This window comes from Polypterus senegalus, chromosome 11 (assembly GCF_016835505.1).
Source record: "Polypterus senegalus isolate Bchr_013 chromosome 11, ASM1683550v1, whole genome shotgun sequence".
Classification (NCBI taxonomy): domain Eukaryota; kingdom Metazoa; phylum Chordata; class Cladistia; order Polypteriformes; family Polypteridae; genus Polypterus; species Polypterus senegalus.
The window spans coordinates 21,670,683-21,697,839 of NC_053164.1; the positions used below are offsets into that span (position 1 = coordinate 21,670,683).

Consider the following 27,157-nt stretch of genomic DNA (forward strand, 5'->3'; position numbering starts at 1 on the left):
ATCAGCAACTACTGACTGAGAACCGATTTTGAAGCACTGTACCAAGTTTACAGGTATAGTATAGTATAGTACAATTAAGCAAGCAATTTCTAATTAATTAAATAGTGTGGATCCAAACAATATGTGTTAAGATTTACGGTATAGCCAGTTGACAATAGAGGGGTAATGAGCTAAAAGCCTAGTAATAATACTGTATAATGGACCAGAAAATGGAGCTATTCAAAATGGAAAAAGCAAAAGAATATTCTTTTAACAAGCAAGAAGTCAAAACCAGAAGAAAAAAAATAGTCGTCCATTCACAAATTGAACTAGATTGTTAGGAAATTGTCCATAAGCTTGGAAATTAAGTATCTTTGCTCCCTTGTTTTACACTGATTGCACAATATCATGTGTCACTATGCTTTCAGTCACATGGTAGCAACAGATGCCTTTGCTACACAAAATGTCCACAGTTCGGATGAGCATGTGCTAACTACCAGCTCTTGCAATCATAACAATAAGAAAAAAATGAAGAATAATACAATGCATCCGGAAAGAATTCACGGCGCATCACTTTTTCCACATTTTGTTATGTTACAGCCTTATTCCGAAATGGATTAAATTCATTTTTTCCTCAGAATTCTACACACAACACCCCATAATGACAATGTGAAAAAAGTTTACTTTAGATTTTTGCAAATTTATTAAAAATAAAAAAAATGAGAAATCACATGTACATAAGTATTCACAGCCTTTGCCATGAAGCTCAAAATTGAGCTCAGGTGCATCCTGTTTCCCCTGATCATCCTTGAGATGTTTCTGCAGCTTAATTGGAGTCTACCTGTGGTAAATTCAGTTGATTGGACATGATTTGGAAAGGCACACACCTGTCTATATAAGGTCCCACAGTTGACAGTACATGTCAGAGCACAAACCAAGCATGAAGTCAAAGGAATTGTCTGTAGACCTCCGAGGCAGGATTGTCTCGAGGCACAAATCTGGGGAAGGTAACAGGATTTTTTTTTGCTGCTTTGAAGGTCCCAATGAGCACAGTTGCCTCCATCATCTGTAAATGGAAGAAGTTCAAAACCACCAGAACTCTTCCTAGAGCTGGCCGACCATCTAAATTGAGCGATCGGGGGAGAAGGGCCTTAGTCAGGGAGGTGACCAAGAACCCGATGGTCACTCTGTGGAGAGAGGAGAACCTTACAGAAGGACAATCATCTTTGTAGCAGTCCACCAATCAGGCCTGTATGGTGTAATGGCCTGACGGAAGCCACTCCTTAGTAAAAGGCACATGGCAGCCCACCTGGAGTTTGCCAAAAGGTACCTGAAGGACTCTCAGACCATGAGGAACAAAATTCTGTGGTCTGATGAGACAAAGATTGAACTCTTTGGTGTGAATGCCAGGCGTCACATATGGAGGAAACCAGGCACCGCTCATCACCAGGCCAATACCATCCTTACAGTGAAGCATGGTGGTGGCAGCATCATGCTGTGGGGATGTTTTTCAGCAGAACTGGGAGACTAGTCAGGATTAAGGGAAAGATGACTGCAGCAATGTACAGAGACATCCTGGATGAAAACCTGCCACTCGTTCCAGGTGGCCGTCCGTTCGAAAATGCCCAAATATGACTCGACGTCGTCCGCGTCGGTCATGGGTACTAAAGGCGGAGGCGTCGGTCTAGGTGGGTTGGGCCCTTACCCTCTGGGCTTCTGCCAACCTGGCCTTCGTTGCCTCCAATTCCCGGGTGGTAGCGGCTTGCGCTTGCTGTAGGGATAGGATCTGTGCATTCATCCCTTGCAGCACTGTGTTGAGGTCCTGTCCTTCTGTCATATTATCGGATCTTCTATCCTGCCGGCTACGCCACTGTAAAAGACGAATCAGGACACAACATAAAGGTTTGGGGTTTTCGGCCCTGTATACTGTACAATTCTCCACAGTACAAAAACAAAAAGGGTCAAAATACATAAACAAAAATTCTATGTATGCACGACATTGATTCATGGCGTCTGCGGCCATTTTATGAAGGAGGAGCCGGAAGTGGAGGAATGCTGGGAATGAACCGTGGGAAGATGGGATCGTTGACATCAGGAACAATGGAGGAGGAAGGGCGGAAGTAACGTACTGCGAGCAAACCTGGCTTATGGTGGCGGAGCGTCTTTTTTTCTTTAAGAAAGCAAAGAAAAAAGGTTAGTACCCCGCCATTCCCTGCCAGCGAATGCCTTCCCAAGTGTGTTAAGATCCGTCCACGGTCTCCTACTCGCGCGTGCGTGACAGTATTGACATGATTGACAATGTAATTGTTTTGTCATTGTCATGAGTGTTGCTGGCATATATATATATATATATATATATATATATATATATATACAGGTATATATATATATATCTCCATATATAAACACACAGACACACACATATATAAACATATATACACACAACTATCGTATATGTTCAAGTTCTATTTAAATTTTAAATAGAAGGAATTTTTATTTAGTCGACAAAATATTATTCCGGAATAAATCAACTCAAACCTTAAATAACTTATAATATTTTGCTCTCCATAAAAATATATCCTGTCTAAATTATACAAGTTAGAAATAAAGTAAACGTTAAAAGAACAAACATTCAAATTTCTTTACTCTTATGTAATTTTATATAAAAAACAAACTTAAATTTTAAATATCCCAAAAGATTTTGCTCTCCATAAAAATATATCCTGTCAAAATTATACAAATTCAAATATGAACATGGTGCATAACAAAACCTGGAAATATAAATAAAATTTGTTCTTTTCAGCAATAACAAATCAAATCATTCAGTTGTCTTTGCTCATATGTCATTTTATCAGAGCTGGAAGCCTGGCATTTTTTTTTTGGCAACAAGTTCGTTTATGTTTGGTGTGAGGTTCTGTGTTGTGGAGATTCTCAGGATGGACTGCAGGTGCTCATCAGTGAGGCGACTCCTGTGTGCTGTTTTGTTAGTCTTCATGACTGAGAAGAGCTTCTCACACAGATATGTGGTACCAAACATGCACAAGGTTCAAGCTGCATGTAGACGGAGCTGGAGCATTTTTGCGGGAATAGAGTGAATAAACTGTGCTGGCCGTGCAGTATCGTACTTTGCCTTCAGTGTGCCATTACACTGCAGCTCAATCACCTCCATCTGAATCTGCACAGGTGCAGTTTCCACATCGACAGCAAATGGGTTGCGAAACAACTCAAAATTCTTTTTTTGTTCTTCAAAGTCACCAAAGCGCCGTGCGAACTCAGTGCGCTCAGATTATCAGCAAAGTGCATATTTGGGAACACCGTTATGCCGACTTGGTTCAACATTACTTGGCAACAGGGAAAGTGGGGCAAGTTGCACTGGTGCATTTGTGTCTCCCATAAAAGTAGCTTCACTTGAAATCACTTTGTGATTTTGCACGGTAAAAATGTCTGCTGAAGTGTCAGATTCTTCTTTAACTCTTCTGCTTTCTGTATCTTGTGCATTGCATTCAGGTCTTTCAGGTTATCTTGATGTTTTGTCTCATAGTGCCGTCTTAGATTAAATTCTGTAATTACAGCCACATTAGCTCCACAAATGAGACACACGGGTTTACCGGCAATGTCAGTAAACATATACTCAGCCTCCCATCGGTTTTTAAAGGCTCTATGTTCAGAATCACCTTTTCTCTTCGGCATCATGTGGGCTAGCTTCGCAATAACTTGCAGCATCATAAGCTAGACTTGATTAACGCGGTAAGTGTTCGGCAAGGCAGCTGAAGCGCTGCATTATGAGATCTGTAGTTTATTGTGTTACCAGCGCTTCATATCTCCTTGCCATTAATAACAATAATATATAAAATGATCTTGCGGGCCGGATGTGGCCTGCGGGCCTTGAATTTGACACATATGGACTAAATTGAACTTGAAAAGATATATTTTTTCAAATGTGATCGCGCACTTCAGATCGAGTTGACGCGCACTACAGTACATTGATCCCGCTTGCTATTGTGGTTTTGCCTGCGTGCCTCAATAAGTCATCCTCCCCTCGCTCTTACTTTTTAACCATTCATCTAATGAATACACTGAGTATGGCTTTACCAAAACAATCGTTGATCACGAATAAATTATCCATTATTCATAAAGCTTCAATTGGTGATCTGTCTTTCTGCGTTAACCGCATACTTTTTCATATGTCTCAAACCAAGGGGATGCGAGGCTAAAATGTATCGGGAAGCGCGCGTACATACTCAGTGCATCCCCTCTCGGGAATCGAACCTCGGAAGCCAGCGCTAGAGACGAAGCCTCTACTATTGCGCCACGGTGTGTGGTTTGTCTATTTCAGCGTAGCAGTGTAATTGAGTTTTTGTTCAGCACTCTTTGGAACTGTTGCTTTTTGTCTACGCACTGCGTCAGTTCATGTGAGCCACTGAATATGGTTTTATATGTCACTCGCTCACTTGTAATTGTTTCGCTGCCTTCTTAATTATATAATGTATGTTTTCTTCAGCGGTTTTTGGAGCTCTTCCTGGTTTTCTACGTACTGCATGATTACTTGGGAGGCGTGATGATGTCACACGAAACTCCGTCCCCCACGACTTTCGAGCTCAACTCCATTACAGTAAATGGAGAAAAATAGCTTCCAGTTATGACCATTACGTGTAGAATTTCTAAATGAAACCTGCCCAACTTTTGTAAGTAAGCAGTAAGGAATGAGTCTGCCAAATTTCATCCTTCTACCTACACGGGAAGTAGGAGAATTAGTGATGAGTCAGTCAGTGAGTGAGTGAGTGAATGAGTGAGTGAGTCAGTGAGTGAGTCAGTGAGGGCTTTGCCTTTTATTAGTATAGATATGTATGTGTATATATATGTTGATATGTGTATATATGTATATATATGTAGATGTGTATATGTATTTATATATAGATATGTGTATGTGTACATATATGTATATGTTGATATGTTTATATGTATATATGTATATATATTTATATGTGTGTGTGTCTGTGTGTGTATATATATATATATATATATATATATATATATATATATGACAGTAACACTCATAACAGTGACAAAACAATTACATTGACAATCATGTTACGTTATTTTTAAAATGTTTCCTTTTCTTTTTCATAATTTCTTTAACACACTACTTCTCCGCTGAGAAACGCGGGTATTTTGCTAGTAACTCATAAACGTGCAATATCATTTAGGAAAATCGCAACATTTTACTCACCAAAAATTCAGATTATTTGTAAACAAAATCCATCGTCCTCTCTTTCCTCAAAAACAGTTCAATTACTCTGTTGTACGTATTATCGGGCGCTTCAGTTCCATCAAAACCTCACTTTCTATCCCCATCAAAGCTAATGGTAAAAAGGCGAACCCGTCCTATGGTGTTCCTGGCAGAAGTCTGAATTCGCTTTAGGGCTGAAAATGTCCGCTCGACAGAAGCAGTGTACATGGGAATGCTCACCGCCAAATATACCAATGTAAACAGCCGCCCCATGCTCTCATTCAGATTTTTCTGATGAAGGAATTCAAGGAGATCAGTGGGAGATTTTCCTGCAAAATCATCCATAGAATACATTACAGTCAGTTCCGTTTTTAGCCGAGACAGATCCAAAAGCGCTCCGTGGCTGTTGTGTTAAAGTGTAGAAGGCTGCATGCATGAAATTTTTCTTGTATTCCCGAAAGTTTTGGGGCTCAAGGAGCGTGACAAAATCAGGTTTTCATGGTCTTGAAATCTGGTCTGTGTCTGGCAAATAATATTGTCCAGAATCCTGCAATGGAGTTGTCCGTAGTGCACGTGACGATCTTTCGCTCGGAGCATTTATGGTGCGTTCAATGGCGTCGTAGACTTCCTCATATCAGCTTCTATCCAATCAATAATACGGTGACGTTGCCGTACGCCTGCTAAAGGGCCCTACTGACACGAACTCAAAATCTGATTGGTTGAAGTCCGTCCTTTCTCCTTGCTTTGCGGTTCTCTACTGTTTTATTGTTCGTTTATTACGATTGTTATAGTTATTGTGTAGCTATTTTAGACTTAGTTTACTGTTCAGATACCGATTTCCTTTATTTAATCTGCGGGCTCTCCGCTATTTTTTTGTTCCTTTATTACGATTATAGTTATTTATTGATTCCCTTCTTTGGCTGACTGCCTGCCCATATAAGGCACTCCGCTGTTTTTTAGTGAGGCAGCCCTTTACACAGCTTCTCCGCTGTTTTATTCTCCTTGCATTGCGGTTCTGTACTGTTTTATTGTTCGTTTATTACGATTGTTATAGTTATTGTGTAGCTATTTTAGACTTAGTTTACTGTTCAAGTACCCATTTCCTTTATTTATTTCGTGGGTTCTCCACTATTTTTTTTGTTCCTTTATTACGATTATAGTTATTTATTGATTCCCTTCTTTGGCTGACTGCCTGCCCATATAAGGCGATCCGCTTTTTTTTTGTGAAGCAGCGTTTACACAGCTTCTCCACTGTTTTATAAACAAACGCCATATAAGACCGTCATTTTTTCTTGCTTCGCCAACTAAGCAGCCTTTTTATTTAATCCACGGGTTCTCCACCGTTTTATTGCTGGGGTCTCTTCCTTCTTTTCTACGTACTGCGGTCATAGTCAGTTCACCTGATTACGTGGGAGGCAGCTCCGCCCCACACGGCCATCGGGCTAACGTCCATTACAGTATATGGAGAAAAATAGGTTCCAGTTATGACCATTACGCATAGAATTTCGAAATGAAACCTGCCCATCTTTTTGCAAGTAAGCTGTAAGGAATGAGCCTGCCAAATTTCAGCCTTCAACCTACACGGAAGGTTGGAGAATTAGTGATGAGTGAGTGAGTGAATGAGTGAGGGAGTGAGAGAGTGAGTGAGGGCTTTGCCTTTTATTAGTATAGATTTCAGTAAGGTAACAGAGATCAGACTGAGTACTTAATATAATCTTGTTATATATAGTTGAGTACTTAATACAATATTGTTCACCAAAGCAGCTTTATGTCCACATGAACTAATGTTTAGCAAACAACCTTACAACTTCAAAGATGTTTTGGGTTGGTTTTATCTTAATTTGAATTAATGTATTAAGGCAGATGCCATTGATGGTGGATCTAATTTTAATGCTTTGTCTATTTATGCTGCATATTTTTCACTTCTAAGCTGATTTCTGTTTTGTTACATGACTAAAGTTTTGATATGCCCCACAATAAGGCTTTTGGGCATCAGCTACAGAAGAATTACAGAAGGGATAAACAACTGCAATTTAAGACCACGGGGTTGTATCCTAAATGGTGTACTTATTTTTCAGCCAGACAATTTCGATGCCATATGTTTTTGTAAAGTGTACGACTTCCTCAGTTTGGAAGAAGACTGCCCCTTCAAAAATTCAGACCATTCCTGATTCATCCCAGTTATTACCAAAAGCTATGCTTTTATTTTCTCACCTAGTTTCTGTCCAGCAGTGACAAGAACACAATGTGATATAGACTACAGTCTCTCTGTGTAATCTTCAACATTTTTAGCCTTGTGGCATAGGGGTATGACGTTCCTGTTTAATACCACAGACTGATGCAAAACAGTATCATTTGAGGTGACATTAGGCAATATGGTGTACAGTTGTGATGAAAAGTTTACTTACATGTATGTCAGGATATCACTGAGCTTTCAATGATTTCTACAACTTTTTTTTCTGTAAAAGAATGATTGTACAACATACATCTTTATTGTCAAAAATGTTTAACTTATTGTAGGTTTTCTGAAACCAACATGGGTTCAAAATTATATATACAGGTTTAAAAATATACATACAACACACCTAATATTTGGTTAAATGTCCCTTAGCGGGCAGCACGGTGGCGCAGTGGGTAGCGCTGCTGCCTCGCAGTTAGGAGACCCGGGTTCGCTTCCGGTCCCCCTGCGTGGAGTTTGCATGTTCTCCCGTGTCTGCGTGGGTTTCCTCCGCGCTCGGTTTCCTCCCACAATCCAAAGACATGCAGGTTAGGTGGATTGGTGATTCTAAATTGGCCCTAGTGTGTGCTTGGTGTTTGTGTGTGTCCTGCGGTGGGTTGGCACCCTGCCCAGGATTGGTTCCTGCCTTGTGCCCTGTGTTGGCTGGGATTGGCTCCGGCAGACCCCCGTGACCCTGTATTCGGATTCAGCGGGTTAGAGGATGGATGGATGGATGTCCCTTAGCACATTTCACCTTGATCAGATGCTTGTGGAAGCCACAAACAAGGTGCTAGCAGAATACTGGTTTAATACTTTACCACTATTCTTAGCAGTGTTGGTTGAGTTCAACCTGGCACTTTTTTGTTTTTTATTTAATTGAAAATCCACATATTTTCAGTAGGGCTGAGGTCAGGACTTTGTGAAATCCATTTTGAGCACTTAATGTTACCCTTATTTGACGTGTGTTTAGAGTAATTGCCCTGTTGGAACACCCAGTTGTGTCCAAGTTTATAAGCTTCCAGCTAATGTGAAGTTTTGTTGAAGACTTCTGAGGTAATCCTCTTTCTTAAGTATTCCACCCAGATTGTGAAATGCATCAGTTCCTCTGGCAGCAAAAGAGACACAGAGCATAATGCTACTATCCTTGGGGTTGAATGTCTAACCTTTTCTGCTCCAAATATATCCCAGGTCATTGTGACCAATTAACTCAATCCTTGTAGTGTGTGTTGGTCAAACCAATGTGTGCTGTTAAATGAGTACTTTTATGGCAGCACAGGGAAGTTACCAGTCATAATCAATCATGATCATGAACATGCAGTTAAGAGGCACCAAGTTAAAATACATTGTGGAAGTTTCAGCACCGCTTAATTAATATTCTAAGTAGGTGTATGTACATTTCTGACCTTTTTATGTGTAATTTCAACCCTATGATGGATTCAGAAAACTTGCATGGTAAGTTTCTATTTTTTTTTCTTTTAGTAAATCGTTCTACCACAGTGTAATTTTTATAAGCTTCAAAAATTAATCTTGATTATTTTGGAGCAGTGCAGCAAAGTTGTAAAAGTAAGATTTCAACAGCAATGCTGATAAGGCTTGTATGGTCTTGAAAAATTTACTATACCATTCTACTGATGAAAAGTAAAGATTGGAACCTGAACTGTTGAAAATGTTAAATCATAGGGTGGGTTGACATAGATCAGAAGTATTTTTTACATTTAACATTACCTATATTTGTCTGGTATGGGGCGGAGTAGTGGCTCTGAGGCTAGGGATCTGTACCGGCAATCGGAAGGTTGCTGGTTCGATTTCCGCTAAATGCCAGAAGTGACTCTACTCCATTGGGCCCTTGAGCAAAGCCCTTAACCTGCAATTGTTTCATCCTGAGTATGACGTTAATCTGCATCCAGCCCTGCAAGCAGGTCCTCCATCTTACAGGAAAACCTAGGTGTTGGTGGCAGAATTGGCACTCCAGCCACCATAAAAAACCTCACACTGTTCCAGTGTGGTGCTGAGGTGTCGGGTCCCAATCCATGTGGTTTTTCGTGTTGTGGGCATGGCAATGCGCTATCAGCACATGCTCCCAACCTTTCTCTCTCTATATATATTTGTCTAGGGGGGAGTATTGTTTTTAACTCGATACTTGCTGTGTTTTTTTTCAATTTCTTAATCTGATGTGAACTCAATATATTATTTAGATGGCAGACCCTACTGTCTGTGTAAACCCACTGTAATATAGGGATGCATATCCTGTATTCAAAGATGGTTTTTAGTTTTAAACACAGGTTTATTGTAAAGGTATATGATAGGTTGAAGTGCTTAGATGCATATTAAGCAGTGGTCATACACATTGACTTTCTGCTCACCCTGCCTATTGAATGTTTGTTCTGTTCCGGAAACAATTTACATATCTAATATTATCTTTGGGAACTTGCACAATAATTCATGAGTAACAAGGGAGTTACTGCAAAATTTGCAAAACAGCAGAGTATTTTTGTTTTTCTGTAGCATAAAAAAGTCCCTTCTGGTTGCTTGGTTACATTAACACTTTCTTGTTTGAGGCTGTGAAAAAGGTGCTATATAGGCACCCGACCCAGCCCAGACTGACACAGAGGCATGTGTAAAATCTAACAAGACTTTTATTATCTTCAGCTGGAGGGCAAGTCTTCCCCGTAATCCCTCCAGCCACAACACAGTCCCAAAAGCACTTAAGTCAAATGACCACAACACTCCCGTTTGGCATCACCACTTTGGCAATCTTGTCCTCTTCTTTCCAATTCTGGCCCTGAGTGGTGACTGCCAGTCCTTTTTATAGCCTTCCTAGAAGTGCTCCAGGTGCTTGATCACCTGTTCCTGATTGCACCTCTGGGCGGGGTTGTAGAGTTGTCCGGGCCAGCACAGGGACCCCTGCAGCACCCCCTGGCGGCCACCCCAGATCCCAACAGGGCTGTGGAGAACTCCATCTCTCATGAAGCCCTTTGGGAAACTGATGCACCATAATCAGCCAGGGAGGCTGCCACCAAGCATTCCAGGGGAGGTATTAAGCAGTCCATAATTGCTCCCCCGGAACATGTGTAGAAGGGACGTCCCGGCCGGACATGGGACCCGGCTGCCCATCACAGAGGCACTTGTGTTAACCATTGTTATTCCTTGTGGCATCATTTATGTGCTGAGTATACTGCATAAAGTAATTTAAAGTTTTACTTAAAAGGAAAAAAATAACACACATACAAAAGAAAAAGTGAAATAACATTACCTACACAGATTCACGAACCTCAAAATGTCAGTCCTGTTATTTTTTTTTTTTCTGAATTACTTGAGTACATTTCTCTACTTGATTCTTTATTTATTATATGCCCTGTTGTTTCCTGCGGTGCTTTATGCCCTTGAAAGTGTGCCTCATAGTATAACACATTGCCTTTGACTATTTATTAGCTCTGCTGAATATCACTACTTTAACATGCAAAAACAATCCAAAACTCCTAAAACATTCCCTGGCACACCTCTGTTGCAGTCTTCTCTCTCCTGCTTCTCTCCTGTAAGTGACTGTCATTTCTTACCTGCTTTGTAACCACACACCCACCATCTGTGCACTGGACTCTATTCCTTCACATCATTCTTCAGTTTGTCTTTCCTTCCTTTACCTTCTGAATCTCTTTTTCATGCTTCAATGACCTCTGATATCTACTCTGTTGATTTCAAGAAGCATTATTAGTTAGTGTTAGTCAAGTTAGAGTGATCCCTAATCTCAAGGAACCCTTTCTCAACTAAGATTTATTTTTAGATTTACCGTCCTGTCTTCCACCTGCCATTCCTGCCTAAGACTATAAAACGTATGGTACTCAAACAACTTGGCCCTCTTCAATCTGGATTCCACAAAGGTCACTCTAAAGAGAATGCACTGCTATCAGTCACAAATGCTTATAAATCTGCTCAAGGTGCTCCTCTGTCCTCTTTTCTTATCTTTCAGTACCTTTCATCAGCTTTTAACCACTCCTTACTTATCTCTCCCATCAATAAATCCAGAATTCATGGTTCTACTTTGGACTGGTTTAAGTCCTACCTTTCTGACCTATCCTTTTGTGTCTGTTGGTGTAACTCCTTATCCACAGAAATTATCCACAGGTGTGCCTCAAGGATCAGTGTTGTGTTCACTTCTCTTTTTTCTTATCATTCTCTTCTTAGGCAATGCTGTTTCTTTTCATGGCTTCTGCAATGATCTTCCTCCTATTTCACTCAGGTTTCAGCCCAGAACTCAGTGCTTCTCCATTCTTGCTGCAAAGCTGTGGAATGATCTTAATTTGGTTATTTGAACTTAACCCATTTTAGTCATGTTTAGGTATCTTATGAAAACCCACATTTTTGTTAAATATTTTGACACTGTTTCTGTTCTACAGGATAGTTGCTGCTGTACTGATCAAGAGTTTATGATACTGATTTGTGTCTTAGTCTGGTTGCAGGTATAATTGCACAGATGTAATAGTACTACTCTGTCTTGCTCGTTTTTTTATCTTGTTCTCTGTTGCTTTTGAAATTTGCACCTTCTAATCATTGTTATATGTATTATGACTTGCGTTGTCAGTTGCCTTGAATAAAGGCATCTGCAAAAATAATAATAACAATAATAATAGTAATAAGTTGATTACATGTTATAAGTGTTGTTTTTATTTTGGGCAGTATGTCTCAACTGTCTGATCCTTCTTGCTTTTAAGAGTTTATGATGACAATATTAGAGCCTCTCCCTCTCTCTCTCTGTCTTCTTCACAGACACCAGCTCAGAGTACCTGCAGACTGATTCAGAAGACCAGTCCCGCTCCTCATCCAGATGCAGCTTTGGTAATATTTCAGCCAGACAGAAGGGAGTCGCCTTTGAAAGCCTTACTCCAGTATACATTGTTAAAAATGTGGTTTTAAAGCAGGTAAACTGGCTTTATTGAAGCATAGCTATATAGCACTTTAAAAGCATGCTATTATGATTAAACCATTCTTAAAACAATGCATTATTAAGTGAAATTAATGTTTTTTCAAAGTTCTTGATATCAGGATAAAGAGGTTTAAAAAAATTGCTAATATACCTTTTTTATTTTTCTTCCTGATGTGATACAGTATCTCTTGATCACTGAACTGCTGTCAGTCCTTCTATTGAGTTTTATTGAACTTTAAAGTCTCTCCCTTCAAGTTCATTTTTTTTATACCATAATTGTTAGTCTTTCAGTTTTTTCTACTGATTTTGTCAGCTTCATTTTCTGCCACTGTCATATTAACACTCAAACTGCCTCTCACCTTTCACTCATTTAAAGCTGTGATAGGTTGAAGGGATAGTAAGTCCAAATTTCATATATCAAGGAGCAAGTGTATTATAGCCTGTGCACGCTGGATGCCAAAGAAAGCAAAGCTGAGGCCAATAGCCCACAGATGACAGTGATGGCACAACTAACAAAGGAAACAAAGGCGTTCCTCTTTCTTTAAGCTTCAGAGATATAAGATAAAAAGATGTAAGATAACCTGCCTCTTACAACTGCAGACTTTTGCTCTGGTGTATAAATATTAAAAAGCTTGATCAAGATAAAGAGTAGCAAAGGCATTAAACTGATTTACCTCGAATCCCATGCCACCAAAATAAATAAATATATATATTTATCCTCGAACCGCCACCTTATCGTGGTGGAGGGGTTTGCGTGTCCCAGTGATCCTAGGAGCTCTGTTGTCCAGAGCTTTATGCCTCTGGTAGGGCCACCCAAGGCAAACTGGTCCTAGGTGAGGGATGAGACAAAGAGCGGTTCAAGAAAACCTCCTATGAAGAATACAAAATTTGGACGCCATTTTCCCACACCCGGACATGGGTCACCGGGGTCTCCCTCTGGAGCCAGGCCTGGAGGTGCGGCTCGATGGCAAGCACCTGGTGGCTGGTCCTGTATCCATGAGGCTCGGCCGGGTTCACCACCTATGGGAGGGGCCAAGGAGGTTGGGTGCAGTGTGAATTGGGTGGTGGCCGAAGGCAGGGACCTTGGCAGTCTGATTCTCGGCTACAGAAGCTGGCTCTTGGTACGTGGAATGTCACCTCTCTAAAGGGGAAGGAGCCTGAGCTAGTGTGCGAGATCGAGAGGTTCCAGCTAGATCTGAACCCGAGTGGCGTTATGTTATTGGACTTCTGTGCTCTTCACGGATTGTCCATAACGAACACCATGTTCAAGCATAGGGGTGTTCATATGTGGATTGGCACCAGGATACCGTAGGCCTCAGTTCGATGATCGACTTTGTGATCGTGTCGTCGGACTTGTGGCCACATTGTGGACACTTGGGTGAAGAGAGGGGAGTTGCTGTCAACTGATAATCACCTGGTGGTGAGTAGGCTTCGATGGTGGGGGAGGATGCCGATCAGGCCTGGTAGGCCCAAACGTGTTGTGAGGGTCTGCTGGGAACATCTGGCAGAGTCCCCTGTCAGAAGTAGCTTCAACTCCCACCTCCGGCAGAACTTCAACCATGTCCCGAGGGAGGTGGGGGATATTGAGTCCAAATGGGCCATGCTCCGTGCCTCTATTGTTGAGGCAGGTGACCAGAGCTATGGCCGTAAGGTGGTCAGTGCCTGTCGTGGCTGCAATCCCCGAAACCGTTGGTGGACACCGCCGGTGAGGGATGCCGTCAAGCTGAAGGAGTCCTACAGGACTTTTTGTCCTGTGGGACTCTGGAGGCAGCTGATAGGTACCGCAGGCCAAGCAGAATGCGGCTTCGTGGTTGCTGAGGCAAAACTCGGGCATGGGAGGAGTTTGGAGAGGCCATGGAGAACGACTTTCGGATGGCTTCGAGGAGATTCTGGTCCACCATCCGCGCCTCAGGAGGGGAAGCAGTGCAGTGTCAACACTGTATATGGTGGGGATGGTGCGCTGCTGACCTCACTCGGACATTGGGGTCGGTGGGGGAGTACTTTGAAGACCTCCTCAATCCCACTAACATGCCTTCCAATGAGGAAGTCGAGCCTGGGGACTTGGAGGTGGGCTCCCCCATCTCTGGGACTGAGGTCACCGAGGTGGTCAAAAAACTCCTTGGTGGCAGGGCCCCAGGGGTGGATGAGATACACCCGAGTTCCTTAAGGCTCTGGATGTTGTAGGACTGTCTTGGTTGACACGCCTCTGCAACATCACATGGACATCGGGACAGTGCCTCTGGATTGGCAGACCGGGGTGGTGGTCCCCCTCTTTAAAAAGGGGGACCGGAGGGTGTGTTCCAACTACAGAGGGATCACACTCCTCAGCCTCCCTGGAAAAGTCTATTCGGGGGTTCTGGAGAGGAGGGTCCATCGGATAGTCGAACCTCGGATTCAGGAGGAACAGTGTGGTTTTCATCCTGGTCATGGAACAGTGGACCAGCTCTTCACCCTTAGCAGGGTCCTGGAGGGTGCATGGGAGTTTGCCCAACCAGTCTACATGTGTTTTGTGGACTTGGAAAAGGCGTTTGACCCTGTCCCTCAGGGAATCCTGTGGGGGTGCTCTGGGAGTATGGGGTACCGGACCCCTGATAAGGCTGTTCGGTCCCTGTACAACCGTGTCAGAGCTTGGTCCGCATTGCCGGCAGTAAGTGGAACCCATCTCCAGTGAGAGTTGGACTCTGCCAGGGCTGCCCTTTGTCACCGATTCTGTTCATAACTTGTATGGACAGAATTTCTAGCGCAGCCAGGGTGTTGAGGGGGTCCGGTTTGGTGGACTCAGGATTTGGGTCACTGCTTTTTGCAGATGATGTTGTCCTGTTTGCTTCATCAGGCCGTAATCTTCAGCTCTCTGGAGCGGTTCGCAGCTGAGTGTGAAGCGGCTGGGATGAGAATCAGCACCTCTAAATCCTAGACCATGGTCCTCAGCTGGAAAAGGGTGGAGTGCCCTCTCAGGGTTGTGAGCGAGATCCTACCCTAAGTGGAGGAGTTCAAGTATCTCGGGGTCTTGTTCACGAGTGAGGGAAGAATGGATCATGAGATCGACAGGCGGATCGGTGCAGTGTCCGTAGTGATGCAGGCTCTGCATTGGTCTGTCGTGGTGAAAAAGGAACTGAGCCCTAAGGCAAATCTCTCAATTTACCAGTCGGTCTATGTTCCTACCCTCACCTATGGTCATGAGCTATGGGTAGTGACCGAAAGAACGAGATCGCAAATACAAATGGCTGAAATGAGTTTCCTCTGCAGGGTTTTTGGGCTTTCCCTTAAATATAGGGTGAGAAGCTCAGTCATCCAGGAGGAGCTCAAAGTAGAGCTGCTGCTCCTCCGCATCGAGAGGAGTCAGATGAGATGGCTTGGGTATCTGATCAGGATGCCTCCTGGACGCTTCCCTGGTGAGGTGGTCTGGGCATGTTCAACCAGGAGGAGGCCCCAGGGAAGACCCAGGACACACTGGAGGGACTATGTCTCCCGGCTGGCCTGGGAATGCCTCGGAATTCCCCCAGAAGAGCTAGAAGAAGTGGCCGGGGAGAAGGAAGTCTGGGCATCTCTGCTCAAGCTGCTGCCCCCGCAACCCAACCCCGGATAAGCGGAAGAGGATGGATGGATGGATATATAATGACTTCTTTGAAATCACCCCTGTTACCACAAAATATTGATGAAGAGACGTTTTTAATCTCTTTCTAATGAAAATAACAATCCTGGGAGTGACTAAAACTGTGTCCATAGAATTTAAAAACCAAATTCAAGCTCTTCACTTTCTTGATCAATATTGTGTATATAAAGTATGTATGTATGTATGTATTGTGTCTTATTGACAAGACAGCGTGCATATAAAACAGTCTCCTTATCTAGAGTTGCATCAAACAGCCCAAAATATACAGTACATTAAATTCAAAAACCTACTACATGGTATTGAATGTACTGGAGCCAATCTGAGCAAAACCAGGCAAAAGTCAGCAATCGACCCATAGCGCAATATAGTTCATTACAGGATTTGCACGTGTGCAAGTAGAATTATCCCTTAAGCTAATAATTGAGTGATTTTAGTTTTTGATTTTTAATATATTAGTAAGTCTTTATGAAAACATTTTTTCGCTTTGTGTTGTTCAGTGCAGATTGACAGGTGTTAATGTCAAATATATCCATTTAAAATTAAACACATTAATGTGAGTAGAAATTGAAGCAGTCTGAATACTTTCTGAATCCACCGTACATGTTTTGGGAATGTGGGAAGAAATCTGGGGTTCCCAGATGCAAACTGAATGACAACAACAACCAAGGAGCTTTCAAACCCAGCATACTGGATTCATGAGGCAACAGCCTAACCACTGCACCACTGTGTTGCTCATATTAGGTGTGAACTTTGGTGATTATTAACATCTCAACCCCTTAACATGCACACGTACCGGTCCCGGTACATAACAACGATTTTACGACGTCACAATCATATCACAGCCATGTGTGCATGCCCCTCTGTCATGCACCTCGACACACTACACATCAAATGAAAATTCAGAGTCTCGTCTTTCCGATGATATAAACCATTTTGACACACAACAACCACAGCACTGACACTAAATCCTTTTTTACAGAGAAGTAAATACTTTTTAAGAGCTGACTTTTCCTACCTTTGGCTACCTTTGAAGGCTCTCTGCAAGTCAAACATCAATATTTCCGAGCAATATTGATCTCATTCTGTCCGTAAGGCTCCAGGGAATATAATCCAGTAAAACGATTAGGTCCAAAACACACGATAGATCCTCAAAGGGACAAAAACTCCAGAAAACGTTTTTTAACTCAAGACTAGCTCCGACATTTTTTTTTCATTTCTATTGATCATATCAGACGTAATTTGTTTCTGTCGGCAATAACCATGCTAAAGCATGTTACACGGAAGTGTTAGCTTCTGATTGACACCTAAGTTGGCCAATTATGATGGGTCTGGGGGGTGACTGGCACCTCGTATAGCCAACGAGTGTCACAGACAGCTGAATGATGATGCACAACTCCAAACCCTGGTAGAATCTACCAGTTTGATTGGACGCTGTGAGTGTCACTCCAAACTTACAGCCAATGAGCAGCTGAGCATTTCGATATGTAACTTGCCATACCAACTTGTAAACAAAACCGATGAGCTGCGAAGCTGGCATTTGTGCCAGTCTGCAGACTTGGTGCGTGGTTGTTTATTGTGATTTCACCTAGTTTTTTTCGCATTTTAAATATGGAAATAGTACAGATAAACGTAAATACACTCTCGACTAAATAATAGATGCATGTACGCGGCGTGAAAGTGATCAATCGGACCAGGTGATGTCTAATGGCAGAGAGCGACATGTGACATGCCCTTGTGCTTTCTGCCTTCTAACGATTGCTACAATCAGTGGCACGTGGAAAAACACTGAGCTCTATTGTAACAATTTGTAACAAAATGTATATAGTTTGTGTGCATTTTATTAAAAAAAAGTAAAAAATAATATATATATATATTTTTAGCCCATAAGACTTGTTTTGACTATTTTTATATTGAAATGTGTATTTTTTATTGTTTTTATTATGGAATATGAATTTCCATAACTAATAGAGTGACACTGTATGTAGATATAGATTCCTTTAGGTGTAAGCTTTCAGTAGAGCCCTCATTGATATATGTGGGTTGAAGCATTCAAAAGTTATTACACTTTTTCCATACGTTCCAAAATGTGGATAATGGATAAACCATAGGTCCCTCTAAAAAGCACCTGGACATGCCCACATAAAAACTGGTGTAAAAATGTCATTTTTACAGGTATTCTTTTCAAATTTGAAATGTGAGTAGTCAACAAGTTATTCTGTTGGTACATAGTGTGTTTCTGTCCCCACCTACCTACTGCAGCTATAGAGGCCTTTATTTTCACAAAAAAACTTAGGCGAGAACAAAAAAATTCATTTTTTCTGTGAGTTCTAATGTGCATAACTTTTGATCAGTCACACCTACAGTGATTGAAACTAGAGAATGTTACCTTTACAAAGAGACCAAACATGTGTTTATACTCCAGATAGTTCAATAACAGCAATGATTCTAATTTGGAGAGGTCAAATTACAGGCGATTTAGCAAAAATGACCCCGCTTGATAAGGGGTATAAATAAAAGCAGAAATGCATAATTTCTTATCTTAACGTCATTCATGCATGCTGTCCTGCTGATTACAAGTATACACCAACTGCTTTTGGGTAATGGACATGTTTAGTCAACCATGAGATAACCATCCATCCATTTTCTAACCCGCTAAATCCAAATAGGGTCATGGGGGTCTGCTGGAGCCAATCCCAGCCAACATAGGGCACAAGGCAGGAACCAACCCTGGGCAGGGTGCCAACTCACCGCAGGACACACACAAACACACCCACACACCAAGCACACACTAGGGCCAATTTAGAATCGCCAATCCACCTAACCTGCATGTCTTTGGATTGTGGGAGGAAACCGGAGAGCCCGGAGGAAACCTACGCAGACACGGGGAGAACATGCAAACTCCACGCAGGGAGGACCCGGGAAGCGAACCCAGGTCTCCTAACTGCGAGGCAGCAGCGCTACCACTGCGCCACCGTGCCGCCCTCCATGAGATAACCCTCTAGTCAATTGTATATTGTTCCACCTCTTTTTGGCTAAACATCTTAACCTAAACAGATTTTCCATGGTCTGTGGTTATTTAAACATTCAGTCTTTGCACATGTATAACTAAGTAACAATACTTCAAAAATATTGTCCCTGTATACTTAAAATAAGTTACTGTTGCCTTAAATGTGATATACCATGCTGTGCTGTTATCCTCAGTCCTCTTCAGTTCTGTCTTATTTTAACAGTAGTGTTAGTGTTTTGGTTAGGAGTCCATCACCTAAACTGGGTGATGCAAGAAGACAATGGTTCAAGAAACCGGGGCAAATTAAGAGCAGAATGACTTGGACAGGTGAAACTTTATGTCCTGGAATTTCCAAATCAAATTTCAGGCCTCATCCCAAATGAGATGCTATGACATGACCTCAAAAGGTCTGTTCGTGCAAGGAATTCCATAAATACCAATGAACTTAAACAGTTTTGTGAAGCGGAGTATAAAATGTTCTCTAACTATTGTTCAGGTCTGATCAACAACTATAGCAACTGTTTGGTGAATGTTGCTGCTTCTTACAGACGTTCTACTTGTAACCAAATAGGACTGACAGACATTTTCCAGCTTGTGAATGCATAAACAATAGTGATTATCAATGACAAAAAGTGCATGTTGGTCTGTTGCTAATTTAAGCAAATTGTATTTGTCTACTGTTGTGGTTTTGTTGGAGATTAGACATTTGTATGAGTAATAAGTACAGAAATTCTACATGTACTACAGCTGTACAAACATCTATGCAGTTTTCACTCAGTAATAGTGACACAGTGGGGTGAAGATGTCATCTCATATCCATTATGAAGGCTATAGGAGTCTGAGAAAAAAAACAATACCAAAAAGGTGTGTATTAACTGTAATTTTTCCTACAACACTGCTTTGACCCATTTAGATAAATGTGATTTACTTCATGTATTGTTGGTTATTACACAAGACCAATAGCTAGTGACTCGAAGATAGAGTATGGTTCTCCATTTGTGGTATCTGTTATAAAGTCTGTTGTTCACTTGCTCTGTCATCTGAAAACTCCAAGCTAGTTTTGGATTTAAGTAGCACAGACTGTTCTGGTACTGTATTCAAACTTCTTCAATAATTTCAGTCATTTTTGCCTTGTACAAAACAGTACAATCCAGATGAAATCATCAAATTAATTACCATCAGAACAATGTTGTGAATGCCAGTTTCCAAAGAAATGTATACACTCTTTCTGTATACAGCTTTTTCTGAAATATTGTATTTAAGCATTAAATGCCTTCACTTATTTTTTTCTATGCACCATACAAAGCTGCATTTGAAATTTTTAAAATGCTTTGCAGTTCCTTAAATATTACATATTTATCATTTTGGCTGCCACAGTGAAAACAGGTAAATTTCTTTTTTATGTTTTTTTTATTTTATTTTATTTTTGCTATACTCTGTTAATTCCTGAGGAGAAATTGCCTTTTTGCATGAGCTTTGGGGGTCAGAGTGCAGGGTCAGCCAATTTGCAGTGCCCCTGAAGCAATTTTTAGGCTAAGGGCCTTGTTCATGGGCCCAACAGAGTAAGATCCCTTCTGGCAGTAACAGGATTTGAGCTGGCAACCTTCCAGATACCAGATCAGATCTTTAGCCACAAAGCCACCACCCCATTCCTGACACCACTGTAAAATCAGGATGTTATTTTCACATGTTACTTAAATTCATTTTGTTTTTAAGCAAAACTCACAATAAAAAGTTGTTTTCTCTAAAAAAAAAATGTATTTGAGTAACCTTGTAGTTAGCACATGAAATAGAAAAGTCTTTGTGTATGCAAGCTGCGCAGTAATGGCTTTGTGCATGCCAGCTGCATGTGCACATATCCATGCCAGATGTACTATAAATGGTTTTGTGCATGACAGCTGCACAATAATTGAAGTTGCATTTTGCACAATTTGTTGCATTTAAATGTTGTATGTCTATTTAAACTTTGTAATTGTGAGACACTAATCATTAAGAGATATTCAGATATATTTTGCTTCTACATATTTAAATTATTTTTGTAAAAAACTATCTGATAGTGAAATATTCTTTTCTGTGATGCTGGGCTGATTTTTCATTCTTGTTTCAGACACCTACTATTTTTTGTTTACATGTGTTACCCACGAACATGCTTGTATTTGGTGCTAGAACTCTGAAGATGGTTTATAAAATAACTTGTAGGCAATGTCAATCCATAGATTGCATACTACAAGTGTTTTTGGTCAATGTGTTAATAAGAATTTCTCTTCAGTTAAAAGTAGTCTTTACCTTTCCAAAAAAGAAGTTTGTTTCATCACATCTGTATACAGTATTGTCTACAGAAGTTATGCATGTATTACAAAATAAATAAATGGCTAAAGTGATGAACCTTTTAATTTAGTAAGACTGGTGCATCATTTAGCAGTTAACAAACAACCAAGAGTTTCCTACAGTTGTTTAACATTTGCTTTGAATAATATGTGCTTACTGTTCCTTAAAACATCCCTTCGAGATGTATAAAAACTAAACTTGGTGTAAAGCACATTTTCATGGCAGCTTTACACCATGTGTACACACGTTTCTGCTCAGTTTTGCAAACCCATGGCACCCAACATCAAAGCAGCGCTTTGTTTCCGTGTCGTTACCCTTTCTTTTTTAGATTTGTATCCATGATGCAGGCTTTATCAAATACACCAACATAAATTGCATGTAGTTTACAAATTTAATTCACTTGATTGTAATCATTCTGTAACAATATAAAGGTCTACAGAATGGCCAAACTATTTCAGCTACCATAGCAGCTTTAGCGTTGTTAGAAGACATTGCAAATGGATGAATTAGAAGAGAGCACGTATTTACAAGTGACGACTGGTTTCTAAGTTGTTTTAGATTTCTAAGAGCTGTGTGCTGTTAGAATGATAGGATGTATACTTGATATCATTTCTATGCTGAAGTGCATTAAAGTATGTATATTAAATTTTACAAATAAGTTGTTAACTTTATTTAAATAATGTATATTGTTAATAATTAAACAAGTGGGGGCAAAGTGATGCAGCAGAATCACTACTGTCTCGCAGTAAGGGGGTCACGTCTCAGGTATCCCCTGCCCGGAGTTTATATGTTTTCCTGGTGGGTTTCCTCTGCATGCTTCAGTTTCCTTCCAAAGCGTGCAGAATTCAAGAATAAAACAATGATAAAAATCATTCAAATGACATGTTGATGTAAATGTCTGTGTGCGAGGAAAGGTAACATCCACCATAGACATTGTGGTTTCTGTTTGCTCAACATGGCACCTAGAAGAAATGATTGAGCTAAGTTTATGTGTCTGCTTTTATCCCTTCAGTGATAAGTACCATAAATTTACACCGGATGTTTCAGACTCACATCAAATATATGCTTTTATTATGTGATAATAAGAATAGCAGCTCACTACTCAAAGAGCTAAATACAAGGACAACGACGAGATTCGATCTTGCTTCTCACTTCAAGGTTGCTAATGAATAGCTTTTCCACTGCGCCATCTGCATAGCTCAAAAACAAAACATGAATTACAACTGTAACAACTAGTTGAAAATAAAACACACACACAAAATGTATGTGACCGTCTTTTATTTTGTACCGACTGATAGTTGAGCTTCAGCAACATGTCAATTGAACAATTTCTTTTTCCTCAGTTTTATTCTTGAATAAAAGCATACTTATTTTGTTACACCTTTTGTGAAAGTGTTTACTGGATATTTGGGCTTCAGTCTTCACACATCCTACACTTCACGTCAACATTATACTGTAATATATGAAAAAGTTTTCTGTCATTATTACTATAACATATGAAAACATTTTCTGTTTTAGCTGTGTGTTCAGCATTTCGTGCCTTGCATTTCCTCTGTCATTCTATATTTACACAGATCGTTGTAGACACAGAACACACATAAATGTATGTATTTCAAATCACTATATTTCTTTACCCATATAATTCCATAAAAACGCATCACCAGATAAGCACTTCGGCACAGACTTGAACTGTTGAGGATTTCAGTAGGGCAGTGTCTTCATCTAACTGAATGTGGGGTGAGGGGTGGAGCAGGCTGCATTCTGCTAAACCGCACATTTGCAAAACAAAAGCAGGCTTTTAGCGCAGTGATAAGGGGCTACGAGCTTCTTGGCAAATGATAGGAAAATTTAAGGAGGTCAGGGGACACAAAAACATCATAAGCTTCAGGGATTCTAGTGTGAAACTGGAACAGTGGAATAATTATTCCTTTAAATTTGCCAAAAATGCAGCAATCTCAGTAAACTGTAAACGCACCTTACATCCCATGCCACCTGGGCCCCACTGTAACAACAGACAGTTTCTTCATAGTGCTTTCACCGGCTAATAGACTGCTGCACTGCAACACAACTCTGCTTGTCACCATAAGTAAAATGGGACTTCCACCTGCAGCTATAGTCACTTTAGTACGCAAATAATTCTCCACGCTAGTGTTTAGATCTGGCAGTGCCATGCTGACAGTGTATGCACCCAAAAAGAAGCCTTTGATCTGAGTCTTTAACATCCGGTGTAAATTTTTGCTACCTGTAGAAGATATCACTGAAGGGATATGAATCATGTCTTCTTGGTATCTTTTTTCACTTGAATTTTTTGTTATTCAGTTTTATTCTTGAATAAAAGCACACTTGTTTTGTTATACCTTTGCGAAAGTGTTTATTTTATATTCCAGTAACCAGTTGAATGACATCAAATCTGTCTCTGCCTCTCTCGCGCATGCACACACACATTCATACATGAAACGTCATTATTTGAAAACAATATACCATTTGAACATGAGTTGTCATTTGAAAAAAAGTTTTTTGTTTTTTTTTTTTTAATCTTGCCTGTGCTCTACATTATGGTGCATGGTACAGAGAATGCAGACAGAGTTCTTCTTTTTGGGCTGGAACTAAATGTAATTGAGGAAAGTTATAGTCTCTGTTCCTGCTCAATCATATTGGTTCCTAAGCCCGACAGAAGTTGGAGATTCTGCAATGACTTCTGTGGCCTTAATCAATTCTCCCAATTTGATGCTTATCAGATGCCGTAAGTGGACGACCTTTCTCGAGCGACTCGGGAAAGGCTAAGTACTTGACCACTTTTGACATGACAAAGAGGTACTGGCTGGTATCTTAAAAGAACTCTGTGAAGGCTAAGACAGTGGTTAGCACCCCTAGTGGACACTGGCAATATTGGGTTCTTCTATTTGGATTGCATAGGACACCTGCCACTTTCCATCATCTGGTGGATAAAGTGCTATGGCCCCATAATTTTTATAGTGCCACCTACTTGGATGACATGGTCATCTCCTCTGACATGTGAAAGAAGATTCAGGCTATGCTTCAGACACTTGGAAAACAAAGAAACAGGCCCTTAACAGTGTGGTATGAGATAGTAAAGCAGAAACTGCATTTCGCGACTTAAAGCAGACCCCTAATTCGGTACCTGTTCTAATGGCTTGTAACTTTTCTCTTTCCTTTTATCCACCATACCAATGCTTCGGACACTGGACTCCATGCCATGCTGAGCCAAAGCGTAGGTGGTGTTGAACACCCTGTCATGTTCCTAACCCAGAAACTGCTGGACTGGGAAACCAGGTGTACGGCGGTGGAACGGGAGGCCTTGTTGATCAAATGGTCAGTAACACAACTGAGGTACTACCTCTTGGGCCATGAGTTTACCCTCGTCACTGATCATGCCGCTCTGTAGTGGATGGAAGTGCACAGAGTCCAAGCTGCATGTCACTTGTTAGTTTTTTTAGACCTCCACCCTTGTAAGTTTTTTGTCCTTTATCATTGGGGTTCTCTCCAGGCCAACGCTGATGCTCTTTCTCAGGTTCACGACTTCTCAATTTGGGCCACCCAATGTATGCATGGGGGACAGTTTACAGGCTCAAATAGTGTCGTCAGCCAGACCAGGGATTGGCACTCTCACCTGATCCTCTCTCCTCTTGTTCCTCTGCAGTTCACCTGAAGACCCTGCCTCTCAGTGACATCACCACCAGTCCACCCACTTTTGATGTCACACCCGGCAACCCCTGATGACACCATTTCCGGTACCCAGAATCCATCTTCCTGCCACAACAGTTCCTGTTCCGGCCACCCTGACTCCACCTCTTCCACTTATCAACCATATTTTTAGCCCAGACTCAACTTGTTAGTCATTTCAGTTGTAAACTCTGCATCTGTAAAGATGTGTTGTTTTTTTATATTTTTCTGTAGCAGGGTGGCCATCCCCAACCCTTTTTCTGTCTGCTGTCTAATTTTTACCACAATGTAAAACAAAGATTTTTCAATGTTTCTTATAAGTTTTGAAGAATCTGCTTTCTAAGCTTACAGCTGGTTTTATATTTATTAGAGATGCTTATTGTGTGGTCATTGGTTGTGTGTAAAAAGAAAACGGAAAGACAGGAGTTGGGTGTTGGTATGTTTGACAAACACAGTACTACAATAAACTATTGCCCAGGATTGCACCCGTCCCAGCAAGCATTGTGCATAAGGCAGGAACAATCCCTGGATGAGCTACCTGCTCATCGCTACTGCTGTGCCACTGCGCCCCCACATGTTTAATACATGCTTTAACGGATTTCATTGTGAATATATCAAGTATACATCATAGTATTGTACAATGTTCAGATATCATGAATGTAATGTATTCAGTGTGGTGATCACTGCCAGTGTGCTCCTGACAGCGTTAAGGGGAAGCACGTAGCAATTAATGACTGGGTCGGAGAACACCTAGAATACGAAGCATTTAACGTGTTACTTTATTTGCGATGGGGTTTGAGAAACTAATAAGTTAAAGACTGATTTTAAGGTGAAGTTTACAATGTTCTACTTTAATGACAAAATAAACTACAAGATTAAAGTGGAAATTTTGAGGTGAAAGACGACATTTTGACTTAATCTCGATATTAACCTTTTTTTTTCCAGACAGTGGGCTGTGACTCGCCTTTTCACTGCGACTTCAATATCTGACCACTTCTTTTTTTATTTTGGGCACTGTGTGACTTGAACTTTTGAGTGCCTCCATTGCATTGTATCACTCCCTCAATTTCCTTTTGTTGTTTATACCACTGCTTAAGCCACCAGATAGTATGTTTTTTCCTTGCCTCTACATCACTGAACAGGACCTCCATTTCCCATTCACTGAAATTCTTCTTTTTTACACGTGCTTTTGCTATTGTTTTTTAACACTGAATGGAAGGGGCTATTTATATTGATTTGCATATTCAAATAGATGTAATTCAGTGAGGTGACACGTGGGGCTATAGGTGCATGCATGTGCATTAAAAGTCATGTTGATTGGGATTTATAAAGGGAAAGTCCATGGAAATTTGCTTATGCACAGTTTTATACATCTGTTATTTTTGTTAGTGTGCACATTTCCAGTTTTGTTTATACACCATGTTTTAGTGTGAATTCTATGCACTCACTGCATTATACATGAGGCCCCTGGAGTTTCACCTGGTCATTTAAATAAAACTCATGTTTTCTTCCTCTAATTGCATTATTTAGTAAATTCTCTGCAATGTTTAAGGTCATTGCCATTCTGGAGAACATATCCTTGTCTTAACATCATTACAATAATAAATAGAGGACCTATTGTCCCTTAGGCAGTAATCCAGTATGACTTTTATTGTCCTCATTGATAGTTAGGGTAACGTTATTTTAGTTGTGGGTTTTCAGCAAATGTGACAATTTGTATTGTGACTGAAACATTAGTTTTAGACTCATTTTCTAGAGTTAAATATTAAATAAATAAATTTAAATAGATCTAATGGATCTTCCAGATTAGAAGTATTAGAACAATCTAGACGAGAACAGGCCATTCAGCCCAACAAAGCTCGCCAGTCCTATCCACTTGTTTCCTCCAAGAAAACATCAAGTCGAGTTTTGAAAGTCCCTAACGTCTTACTGTCTACCACACTACTTAGTAGCTTATTCCAAGTGTCTATCGTTCTTTGTGTAAAGAAAAACTTCCTAATGTTTGTGCGAAATTTGCCCTTAACAAGTTTCCAACTGTGTCCCCGTGTTCTTGATGAACTCATTTTAAAATACAAGTCTCGATCCCCTGTACTAATTCCCTTCATAATTTTAAACACTTCAATCATGTCACCTCTTAATCTTCTTTTGCTTAAATTGCAAAGATATTTGGTTTCAAA

At 40.7% G+C, this 27,157-nt stretch overlaps 1 protein-coding gene across 3 annotated transcripts in view; it reads left to right on the forward strand.

The window, feature by feature from the left end:
* LOC120538729 (CLOCK-interacting pacemaker-like) overlaps positions 1-27,157 on the forward strand; it is a 153,235-nt gene that overhangs the window by 122,014 nt on the left and 4,064 nt on the right. For all 3 annotated transcript variants that reach the window (XM_039768148.1, XM_039768149.1, XM_039768150.1), the window contains one exon: positions 12,192-12,343. In XM_039768148.1, coding sequence (XP_039624082.1) covers positions 12,192-12,343 — 152 coding nt within the window. The remainder of the gene's footprint in view (positions 1-12,191; positions 12,344-27,157) is intronic.